An 11,673-nucleotide genomic window follows, 5' to 3' on the forward strand; every position below is an offset into this window, starting at 1 on the left:
TATGTATTTTTTTTGTCACTGTAAATTATTTCTTAATTAGTTATATTTTGTATTTATTTTTTAAATCGAAATTTAAATCTACAATAAATTTTACTCCAACATTTTTGTATTTATAAGAGCACAACTTTCACTCCAAGTCACGACCACCGATCGTGACTCCTCCGTCGCCCTCGTGACCAGTAACAGGTCCCCAAAACTATCGCCCATCCCCACTAGTTCATTCGCGTCTATTTTGTACGCGAAACAGTAAAAAAAGAAAAGAAATATTTGTACTATTTTTCTAACGTTTATACGCTTTTTATAAATGAAGACCCAGCCACAGATAATGCTGTGAGGCCCCGTTTTCGATTGGCGATAGCAAAGCGCGAACTCCCTGCCGACGGCCTATGTCCCCCAAAAAACCGAATCGAGTGCGGAAAATGATGTAAAACGGGGGGAAATCTAAACCTGAAAGGCCCCACACAGCACAGCCACAAAATGGAAAGGTAGGTCAATGTGTGGGCGCCCCAAAAGAGTTCAAGTGTCCGTCTCAGAATAGCCCCATTCGAAACGTAATCACCTGGTAATCCTGGGATTCCAAGGAGTGTGAAAAACAATGGACATTTCGAGCGGAGGGCTCCAAAATTAAAGTCTCCTAACCTCAAAAGAGCTTTTACACAGTACGGGTGTGAGTGTGTGTGAGTGTTCGAGTGTGTGTGTGTGCGACTGAAAGTGGTTGTGACTTATGGGCGAAGGGGGCAAGCGAGGGGGCTGATCCGAAGGCAACGTGTTAGTGGAAAAACTGCTTTTGAAAAAGGGAAAATCTTCCCCGAAAAGCCCGCCCAAAAAAGGTCAGTTCGTCAGCCAGGTGATCTCTGCTTGGATTCGATTGATTCCCAATTGGCAGAGTTATCGGCAACTTCTTTGGTCGCCTGGAAAACACATGTAATTTGCGAGAAAGTAACACGCTGTCAGTTCAATACAAAAAAAGAGAGATACCTGAGTGCTCCATGTGTGTGCGTGTGTGTGTGTTGTGGGGTGGTGAACGGGGGGCGTACCAGGTAACCTGTCCGGCGGACGTAAAAACCAGCGATCGAAAAAGAGTTACATGCATGCAGGCAGCGCGCGCGTATTTATTTTGTTTTAAAATGCATAATCGAATGTTTTATAATTTATGCCCTTTATCGCGAGCAAGTCGAAGTTTATATGCCCTTCTGAGATAGACAACCTATTTGACCCGATCTATATGCGATTAAGTCGTACAATCTAGACCAAGTCCTAAAATTACCGACTTAAAAAATTATCATTGCTCTGTTTTGGTACAATACGATTAAAAACACTCAATTTACATAACTTGGTTACAATCGTCAAATTTGTAAAACATTTCAAGTCCCTTATAAAGTTGATCATATAAGATTCTACATTTTCTAATTTCTTACATTCTTTGTATCACACTTTAAGTATAAAGTGGATTGATCACCTATTAACCTGTACTTATAAAAAAGGTAGTTGGGGAGTTTCAAAGTTCCAAAGTTTTTAATTACGTTATGCATTTCGAAGGCAGGGCGAGAGATGTGCACCACCATTATATATCCTTTCCCTATTGACCCCAAAATGCGTTTCAATGCATTTTCATTATAGTGGTACAAAAAGAACGCCGGGAATGTGTGGAAAGAGGAGCTCAGTCATCGAAGTGTGTCAGCTATTGAATAATTTAGATTTATAATTTCGCAGTTAGGTATTTCGTGTGTTTTTGGGAATTCCTCACATATTTTTGCATACCAAAAAGCCATGCCGCCGCCTCGACTAATCCCAATCTCCATTCTCCCTTCTCCCAACTAGGCACTAGCAACAACAACATCAGAGAAGCGACCAAGATGAGCATGTCGTGGCATTTTTGAAGCATCGATCTTAGTTTGTTAGCCAGCTTTCTGTTCAAGTCACCGAGGTACCAGAGTCTCCCCCTCCAAGTTCCAGCAGATCCAGCATCCGAGTCCCCCCAGATCCCAGCGAGCAGTCCATGATGCATATCAAGAGCCTGCCCCATGCCCATGCCGCTGCCACTGCGATGAGCAGCAACTGCGACATAGTCATAGTGGCCGCCCAGCCCCAAACCACCATAGCGAATAATAACAATGAGACGGTCACCCAGGCCACTCATCCCCATCCCGCTCACATGGCGGCGGTCCAGCAGCAACAGCAGCAGCAGCAGCAGCAACAACAACAACAGCAGCAGCAGCAGCAGCAACAACAACATCATCAGCAGCAGCAGCAACAACAGCAGCAGTCAAGCGGTCCTCCCTCCGTGCCGCCCCCGCCCACGGAAATCCCCTTTCCCCTCCAGATGCACCTGAGCGGGATCTCGGCGGAGGCGCACAGTGCCGCCCAAGCAGCGGCCATGGCAGCTGCCCAGGCTGCAGCAGCTCAGGCCGCAGCGGCGGAGCAACAACAACCGGCAGTGCCGCCTCCACCGCCACCACACCTGACGCACCTGACCACGCACAGTCCAACGACGATCCCCAGCGATCATTACCTCGCCAACGGACATGGCGAACATCCTGGCGAGGCCAGTGCCCCCGGGGGAGGCGGAGGCGGAGGTGGAGGAGCGGTCCGCGAGCCGGAGAAACCCTTCCACTGCACCGTCTGCGATCGTCGCTTCAGGCAGCTGAGCACACTGACCAACCACGTGAAGATCCACACTGGCGAGAAGCCCTACAAATGCAACGTTTGTGATAAGACCTTCCGTCAATCGTCGACGCTGACGAACCATCTGAAGATCCATACGGGCGAGAAGCCCTACAACTGCAACTACTGTCCCAAGCATTTCCGTCAGCTGAGCACTCTGGCCAACCATGTGAAGATCCACACGGGTGAGTGAAAAGCACTGTGCTATCCCAGAGGTTTTCGAAAAATTAAGCCTCATCTACTTTGCAGGTGAAAAGCCGTTTGAGTGCGTCATCTGCAAGAAGCAGTTCCGGCAGTCCAGCACACTCAACAACCACATAAAGATCCACGTCATGGACAAGGTCTACGTTCCTGTTAAGATCAAAACGGAGGAGGAGGAAGGGTGACTAGGACGCATGGCGTTGGCGGCACACCACCATCAGCACCAGCAGCAGCAGCCACACCAGCAGCACCACCACCAACAGCAGCAGCATCAGCACCATCCACCGCCTCCGTCTCAGCAGCAGCACATCGACCAGCGAGGAGTCACCATTACCACGCTTCCCTCCGCCACGACAGTGGCCCAGCATCAGCAACAGCAGCAGCACCACATTCAGGACGGCTCGCCGCACCACCACTTCAATGTGGCCGCTCTGGGCGATCTGTCCAGCGCCATGCAACTGGGCGCCGTCACGGCGGACGGCAGTTTTGTGACGATGGGCGGCGTGGTGGTGGGACGCATCCAGCATACGCGCGAGGAGCTGCAGCAGCTGGGAGTGATCAAGGTGGAGTCACCATCGAATGGTGGCACAGCCACGACGTCAGCGGCGGCGGCAACGCAGCGCGAGGGATGAGTCGATGAGCTGCTCCTCGAGTACATGCTCAAGGAGGAGAATGTGGATGAGGAGGATGAACAGGAGCCGGAAATGGAAATGGAAATGGAAGCGGAGACGGATGTAGTGGAGAACCAGGAGCAGGATCAGGAGCAGGAAGAGGAGCAGCGATCGAGCCAGAAGTGAGCCATGTTTGGTGTGTACGCTTACGTTGTTGTTAGTTGTTTAATTGTAGCGAACATTGTTGTTGTTGTTAAGGTTTAAATGTGTGACTAAGAACTTACCAAGATGAATGTATAGCAAACGCTTCAAAAGTAGCTAACCGAAAGGCGCCAACACCAGCACCCAGAGCTCCCAGAAAAAAAACCGCAAACCGTAAACAGAAATCCGAAACCAGAAACAGAAATATTAACACTAATAGTAAAGCTAATAGTAATACTAAAAACCAAGAAGAAGAAAGACCTTAACGGAGAGTTGTCCACATAACAACGCACCCCATCTCACATTCTCAGCCCCGGAAATAGATTAAACCACTCTCTACTCACTTAAATAATCCTAACCATAACTAGAAGAAAGCTAAATTGCTAATAGAAAAAAGATAACTAAACCCGAAATAAGCAAAAAGTCATTGCGTGTAAGGAAACAGAACTAAAATGCTTCACAAAGTGCGAACCCATTTCAAATTGTAAATTTGTTAAACCGACTCACTTTCAAATTGTTTAATTTAGCATTTAACGTTTACTATAAATTGTACGCATCTTGACTTAGTCAGGTGCCGACGTTTTTACTCGCCATCTTGTGAGGGCGTGTTTTGGTCTGGGTTAACACAAATACAATTTGTTTTAAAAATTCCTAGTTTAATTATTTAATTTCGTAAACTTTTCAACAAAACCATAAACAATACCCTGAACAGAAAACGGCAAACAAAAAAATTCTAATAGTGTTAAGTGGTCGAAACTATCTAATTTCATAGTCCCTAGAGAGCCATAGTTTTAAATGCAGCGTTTTGTTAATTTTAATTGATTAGTCTTAGTAGTTTTAATTTCTGCATTGGCATCATTTGGAAACACAAAAGCTGTTATGCTAGCCTTCGTTTAAATATTAGTTAATGAAGTTAATTACGATTATGCGGTAGGAAAGCAACAAGTTCTGTACAAAGCCCAACTCCAATTTGTATGTATAAAGCGAAAGCAGCGGCGTTAAGGAGAGAGTTTAACTAAATTGTAAAACAAACCCTAAAAGAGAAAATAATATTTTCTAAAAATACAACATGCGACTTTTTATGTTACCCCTTTATTCTATGTTACCCCTGGTTTCCTCACAGCCCGACTGACCTTTGTTTCTTTTCCCCCCGGTCGCCTTTCATTACCTTTAAAAACTGCAGCAAGGGTCGAGCTTCAAAGACTCGTGCGTCAAGTTCCTATAGATTTCAAAGCGCAACAAAACGAGAATCCCCAAAATGTATACGAATCAACGGCAAGCCGAGATGTGGAGATACATTAAACGAAAACCTAGCCTATATGGAATAAATAATAAATAAATGTTGATAAATGTGTAGTGTTAACGAATTGAAAGCCAGGCAGAAACGAACACCCCAAGCCCCAACCTAGCAGAGTAATGAAGTGATGGATCGCCAGTAGGATCTTAGATCCCTAAAAACACTTATAGGCCGCATTGAAATGTAAGCCAGAATGCAGATCGTATTCGGGCCCAAAAACTCAAGGCTCTGCGCCCCAGCTTCCCCAACCCTCCCACGCGTATGCATATACTTTAAATATAAGTGACGTAGTGAGATTAGCATTTAAGAGCCTAAATTAATGATAGTTGAGTGTGTAAAATGTAAAACTGCAAAGAATTTAGACATACAATGAACAAAGACAGAAACGTTAGGCAAATCGAGGTGGCAGAAGGATGAGGAACTGCAAAAAAAAAACAAACAAGCAAAAGGCTTAAAAACAAATCGCGATAATATTGTATAATTATACACATATATATTTATTAATTATATGTACATGCGCAGTAGCTGTATTTATATGTAAATGTGTACGTAATTGTGTATTTAGTTACAGCATAAATATATATTTGCAATGGAGAAATACAGAAACGAAAACTATGACAAATGGCAATGAACCAAATGCATTCTTATTTGAAAACTTTTCACTATATATTAGATAACATAATCCAAAAAAAAAGAAATCATTTCCAACCGCGAGCGCTTTCAATGAGCTTAGAAAAATTAAAAATAAATAAATCTTCGGTTTGGTAGGCCTTAAATCAAATTTGAGCTTAAGATATAGGGTTCTAGTGTCGGGAAACTCAGTCATCACTTAATTCGATGGATGCAGAGTCCGGTTGCGACATGGGCTCGTCGTCGCCCAGGAAACTGTTCAGATAGGTCAGCCAATCGGAGACATCGACCTCCTTTTGTACCTTGTTTTGTAGTAGTCGTCGCAGGAATCTCAGCTGTCGAACATCCTCGCCGTAACGCAAGCACATCTTGGCTACATTGATCCTGGCCACCGGCAGATTTACATTCGGCCGGCCTTTGATCACCTTCGTGTTCATGCGCTTCTTCCAAGTGTGCAGCTCCTCCTTCATCTCGTCCAACATGAATACCATGTCTGTGTCTCCCGTTATCAGCCCCACCGGAGTGGCCAGTGGACTACTGGTCCTCCTAGTCAACGGTTGCACATGCTCCTTGCTCTTCAAGAACTTCCAAAAGCCATTAAGATTCAGCCACTTATCAAAGTCTTTTAAGGCGCTGAGTAGTAATCCCAAGTAATCCTCCCGGCACAACTGATCGTCGTCGTCGTCCTTAATCTCGCCTTTTGGTTTGTAATTTAGCCATTGACGGTCTGTGAACTCCTTGACCACCTTTTCCGGGCCAAAGGGTTGCTTTTTGGGAAAGAAGAACAGCTGCAGAAAGTGGTCGGTGAACTCGTAGCGAAGGTACGTGTGATCCAGCTGCGGAATGGTCCTTAAGTAGGTGCTTATGTGCTTGGGATTCTGTGACTTGAAGATCTTGAAGAAGTCTGCGATGAGCAGGCGGGTTTTGGGGCCCAGGCTCGGATAAATCACAGCATTATCCACGTACTTCAACTCGGCAGTATTGCTAACCTCTATGATCAAGGAAATAAGGCGCTGGTGGAAGGGAAATATATGCTACAAGGGCCTGATAGGAATATAATGAGGAAGCTCACCTGTAGAATCCTCTGACGCTCTGGATACATGGATTTGGCTGCTGCCTGTCCGTAAAGCTTCATGATTTGCTTGACGATGTCCGTGAGCCGCGTACTAGCAGACATTCCAAATACAATCGAGGCAAACGGCTGGGAGTCTTCCTGAAACATCTCGGACTCCGACTGCCGCAGCCTGTTATGATCCAGCCAGGAGAGGAATTCCATTTCCAGCACCCAGGTGAGCATGTTCAGCACATCACAGAGCCGTACCAGACGGACGGCGGGAGACATTCTCTTAAAATCGTCCAGGCAGAGCTTGCCACTTAGCCAGTCATACTCCTGGACATGCCGCAAAAAGACGGTCTCCTGCGACATATTAGCATCCTCCTCCTCCGAAAAATTGAACACGAACTTTTCATAGAACTTGGTGTTTTCTTGTATCTCCTCATCGCTGCACTGAGTGAGGGTCTCCTCTAGAAGATCCAGGTAGAACTGCAGCTTCTGGGGGGAATCTTTGGAACGAACATCACGCAGGGCGGGATTCTTGACGCCCAGGAAATTCAAGTAGTAGGGACGCAGGGCGGTCCAGCAGGGAGGAAAGGCGTCCACCAGGAGGAAGAAGGTGCGTATCAGCTTGTTGTAGGTGTCGCCCAGCTCCTTCACGCTCATCTCCTTGGCAATCAGGATCTGCAAGAGAGCATTAAATAAATATTGGTAATAACAAAGAGGTATATGGAGTTCCAACCATGGCCATGTCTATAAGTCTGTCAAAGACTCCTTCTCCTGGGTACACGCACTGCAGCACCATCATCTCCAGGATGTCCAGGAAGGTATCGTAGTGCTGGCCATGCAGCGTGGTCCTCAGGGCCTGCACCGCCGTAAAATTGGGGGCGTCCGGAAGCATGGAGCAGCGGTGCCTCTCCGTACACTGTGTGGTATTGTGAAGACACTTGGGGACACAGGCTCCCGGCAGACGATCCTCGCTTTTCATGTACATGTTTGAGATCAGGATGCGCAGGTTAAACTTCCAGTTGAGTTTCTGGGGAGGAGCTGCCGCCGGAGTGGGGCGTTCCTTGGTCTTCCTGCGGCGCTCCCTCCTTTCAGGAATCTGCAGCTCCAGCTCTGGGGAGGATTTTGCACGCGATTTGCTATGCGATTTCGAATCTGACTTAGCATCTGATTTGGAGTCTGACTTAGCGGTATCCATTTCCACATCCGACGGCGGGTGGAAGGGAATCGTATCATCACTATCCGTATTTTTTACGATAGCTTCCGTAGTTGTATTTAAAACGGTATCTACGCTATCCGTATTTCTTGTGAAATCCGGAATTACTTTGTTTTCTTTAGAGACCGGATATTCCATTTCAATGTCCGATATTGGTTGAGCAGGCATCCCTTTGCTTTCAGAACTCGGATCGCCCTTTGGCGGGGAACTTCCGTCTGTTGTGGCTGACATCTAAACGCGTAAATTAATAATATTGCGTTATAATTTCGCAATTATTCAATACGCACTTTGTTTCGTTTTGTTTTACCGGTGCTGATATTAATGTTACCGTACGTGGACCGCCTAAATTTACCTAACGGCGGAATTATTGAAATAGCGGATACACCCACCCCACAAAGCGGAGACATCCTCCTTAAGTAACGATCTGGTTCAAAAAACGTTTTTTTTAAGATAAAATTGGATAAAAAGAAAAAATCATTCTACATTATCAAACAATTAAATGCCAATAATTACAGATTTTAAAAACAAAATAAAATATTCAAAAACATGTTAAATTTTTGGAGTATATTTTTAATGCTCAACAGCTTTTCAATTTATTCTAATTGTTTTATATTTAAATCTAACATAAAATAATTATCTATGGATTATATCTCGCTTTGGGCTGTAGATCGCAGTACGTAATTCCAGGTCCCAGACAAGAAGCAAAGCCCATTAAATGCGGCAAGGTGTTTTGCTCGTAGACTCCAGTGAAGAGGTGAGACCAAGGACCTGTAAAAGAATATTAGTTACAAATTATTCAGGTTCTTTAAATCATGTTCCACTTTTATGAAAACTTTTAGTAGTTTATTTAGATTATTGTTATTTTATGATATAATACTCAAAAACTTTTAACTCACCATGAGCATAGACGGCCACATCGCCCCCGCCATGGGTCTCCTCGGTCATGGGCACTCCATGCGGATATACAGCATCCGCATTGGAGAAGTCCAGGGTCCTGAGATCTACGCGCTCCACTGCTCCATCCGTCGACTTGTAGAATCTCTCGTAGGCCGGACCATTGGCATATGACATGGTCGCGTAGGGCAACTGGTCCACATTGCTCAGCTCCGAGTTCAGACCCACAATGCTGTTGTTCACATCCGGATAGCCGCTGATGCTAACCGTGTGTCCGTGATCCGCAGTCACCACGATCAGGGTGTCCCAGGGATTCGTCAGTTGCCGCGCCTTCTTCACAGCTTCCGAGAACTGGACGGTTTCGTCCAGAGCCTTCTTGGCCTTAGTCTCGTGGTGGGCATGATCGATCCTGCCTCCTTCCACGAACAAGAAATATCCATTGGGATCCCGGGAAAGTACTTTGATAGCCGCCACTGTCATCTCCGGAAGCGTGGGCGTGTCCACACTGTCGTCCATGTGATAGGCCATATGGGTTGAATTGAAAAGTCCTAAAAGGAAGTCCGTATTCTCGGGATCATTGTTCAGGAGCTCCGTGCGATTGAACACCACCCTAGCTTTGCCGGGCTTGGTCTGCTGCCACTCCTCTATGAGGTTCCTCCCATCCAACCGCTGACCCTTGTTTCCGTACACATCCGTTGTTGTATTGGGCAGGAACTTGATGGTTCCGCCACCCATAACCACCCTCAACCGCTTGCCCACCTCTCCGTCTATCAACTGCTGGGCAATGTCCGGACAATTTCCCGGATTCTGACCCAGTTTGGTGACATCATAGTCACTCTCGAAGTCCCTATTCGAGGTGTGGGCATAAACTCCTGCGGGACTGGCATGGGTAACACGCGTGGTGGTCACCAATCCGGCAGACTTGCTACCCTTTATCGCCCAGGCGGCAATGGAGGACAGTCGATTCTGGGGCAATCGGGATGCTTTGCAGTCGTTGAACTCAACATCGGCGGACACTCCGATGGTCAGGTAGTTGGCCTTGATCCCGGACAAGTAAGCCGAGGCTGTGCAGGCAGAGTCGGCCACCTGTTTATTGGCGCAGTAGGTCTGGAATAGAAGTAAGGGTTCAACCAGTAACTAATTGTTTTGGCATATTCATTCACATGATTTTCTGGCAGTCGATGGTATTCATTTTAACGGAGATGCTCATACGTAAATTTTTTTATAATTAATTAATTTTTATTTTCGTCACAAAAGTTGATGTCATTTGCAAGTTGAAGGTGCGATCGCCACTAGTTTTTTACTTCGTTAAGAAGTGTTTTTGTTAAACAAAGATTTATGGGCCATTTTTATAATTTCATATAGATATTAAAAATTGCATTTCTTATAAAAAATGTAAAAATAATATCAAATTTTTTTAAAACAAGAATTATGTCTTAAAATGTATGGTGTATGACTCAATCATTTGTTATTTGTTTGTATAAATGTAAAGTATAGCAAAACAAAATAATAAGCTTACTTTTCAGTTCTTGCCTAAAATTTATGAGGAGGTGTGTGCAACTTTTTATTGCAAATAGCTTTCTATAAATTTTAAAATAGAAACACCCACCTTTGAGAGGCCCACGTAGTTGAATTTCTCGAACTCCAAACGATTTCTTTCGCCCACCACTCCACGCAGCTGACCATCAAAGATCCTTCCGGCGGTTACAGTGGGCACGGACATACCATCGCCCAGGAAGAAGATCACGTTCTTGGCCTGATACTGATTGGGTGGCTGGGATAGCTTCTCATAGAGGGTGCGTTGGGCATCGTGGAACCAGAACTCCTTGCCCTTTAACTCTGAGATGGAGTCTAGGTCCCAGGATTGCTCTGAAATAGGAAAACCAATATAGCTTAAAATATGGGATTCTTGTTTTTGTAAATCCAACTTTTAATTTCCGATTTTTATTTAAACAAACAGGTTAGGCTGACATGCAATTAATTCCAAGTACAACTTCAAGAATTTATCAATTCCGAACACATCTGTCGTTTTACAAAAAAAGACCTGAGCACAATAGGCATTGTTTTAAACTCCACTTTCAAATTGATCATTAAAAAGGGAAAACACTTTCTTTTAATTGAGAATAGATGCAACAGTTCATTTGAATCGATTAAAACCATGTGAAATAATATATCAACTTCTATCCTTTGTATTTTCTTAATATTTTATGTGTTTTAAAAATTAGTATTTGATATCTCTGTTGGTAATTTGTCAAATATTGTATTTAATTTATTTCGCTGACGCCTTTTATATTCCGTTTAGCACTTGATTAATCAATTCTGCATATGTTTTGAGTTTGCTTGGCGCAGTCTCACTCTTTTTTTTTTGTATAATTTGGGCCCGAACTTGATCTCAATCTTGTCGTCACGCACCTGGCCCATATTTGTACTGACTGCTACACGCCGTCAGTTGGAGGGCGAGAGCCAGAAGGAACCGGAGAGTACGCATCGTACGGAATTTTGATGAACTAACTTTCGACTGATCGGAGCGGGGTATCGTTACGGGGTCTACGGATCGACTAAGCCGCATTTCGGAACTGAAGTCTTATTTATACGTTCTCCGAAAAACAGAGTCCCAAAAACGCGAGGCAAATTACCGAAGCGCTGAGACAACAACTAAAAACCCGCCCCTGTATTAGAAAGCTTCTAAATGGAATTTCGGGCTTAAAGATCTAAATGCCCTTTTTTCAATTTTGTTTTCTTAAAATCAGGTTTGTTGCACATGTCATTTCCATAAAATCGTTGGAGATGATGCAATTATTTGATGTCGGGGTATCGAAACTCCCCAATTCATTTAAATGTTTCGAAAGTTCATTAACCCCGCCTAACACCGGATACTATTTCTGATATTTCACACACT

The 11,673-nt window shown here is 44.7% G+C and overlaps 3 protein-coding genes across 3 annotated transcripts; 1 reads left to right on the forward strand and 2 right to left on the reverse strand.

Annotated features, from left to right (window-relative positions):
* Positions 1 to 808: 808 nt before the first annotated feature.
* Positions 809 to 4,745, forward strand: Aef1 (Adult enhancer factor 1). The gene is given in 3 exon segments (XM_070996707.1): positions 809 to 830; positions 1,822 to 2,849; positions 2,914 to 4,745. Coding segments are annotated over 2 exon segments (1,434 nt in total). The 5' UTR covers positions 809 to 830; positions 1,822 to 1,999; the 3' UTR covers positions 3,498 to 4,745.
* Positions 4,746 to 5,445: 700 nt separating this feature from the next.
* LOC108013249 (uncharacterized) lies at positions 5,446 to 8,300 on the reverse strand. Its single transcript, XM_065864156.2, has 4 exons — positions 8,168 to 8,300; positions 7,401 to 8,111; positions 6,677 to 7,342; positions 5,446 to 6,617 (listed from the first exon to the last, which is right to left on the reverse strand). The coding sequence occupies exons 1-4, from the start codon at positions 8,285 to 8,287 to the stop codon at positions 5,793 to 5,795; spliced, it is 2,322 nt and encodes a 773-aa protein (XP_065720228.2). The 5' UTR covers positions 8,288 to 8,300; the 3' UTR covers positions 5,446 to 5,792.
* Positions 8,301 to 8,429: 129 nt separating this feature from the next.
* On the reverse strand, positions 8,430 to 11,346 carry Alp1 (Alkaline phosphatase 1). The gene is made up of 4 exons (XM_017077986.4): positions 11,187 to 11,346; positions 10,384 to 10,643; positions 8,777 to 9,881; positions 8,430 to 8,648 (listed from the first exon to the last, which is right to left on the reverse strand). Exons 1-4 carry the CDS (start codon positions 11,341 to 11,343, stop codon positions 8,518 to 8,520), a joined length of 1,653 nt encoding a protein of 550 aa, XP_016933475.3. The 5' UTR covers positions 11,344 to 11,346; the 3' UTR covers positions 8,430 to 8,517.
* Positions 11,347 to 11,673: the final 327 nt, after the last annotated feature.

This window comes from Drosophila suzukii, chromosome 3, assembly GCF_043229965.1.
Source record: "Drosophila suzukii chromosome 3, CBGP_Dsuzu_IsoJpt1.0, whole genome shotgun sequence".
Classification (NCBI taxonomy): Eukaryota; Metazoa; Arthropoda; class Insecta; order Diptera; family Drosophilidae; genus Drosophila; species Drosophila suzukii.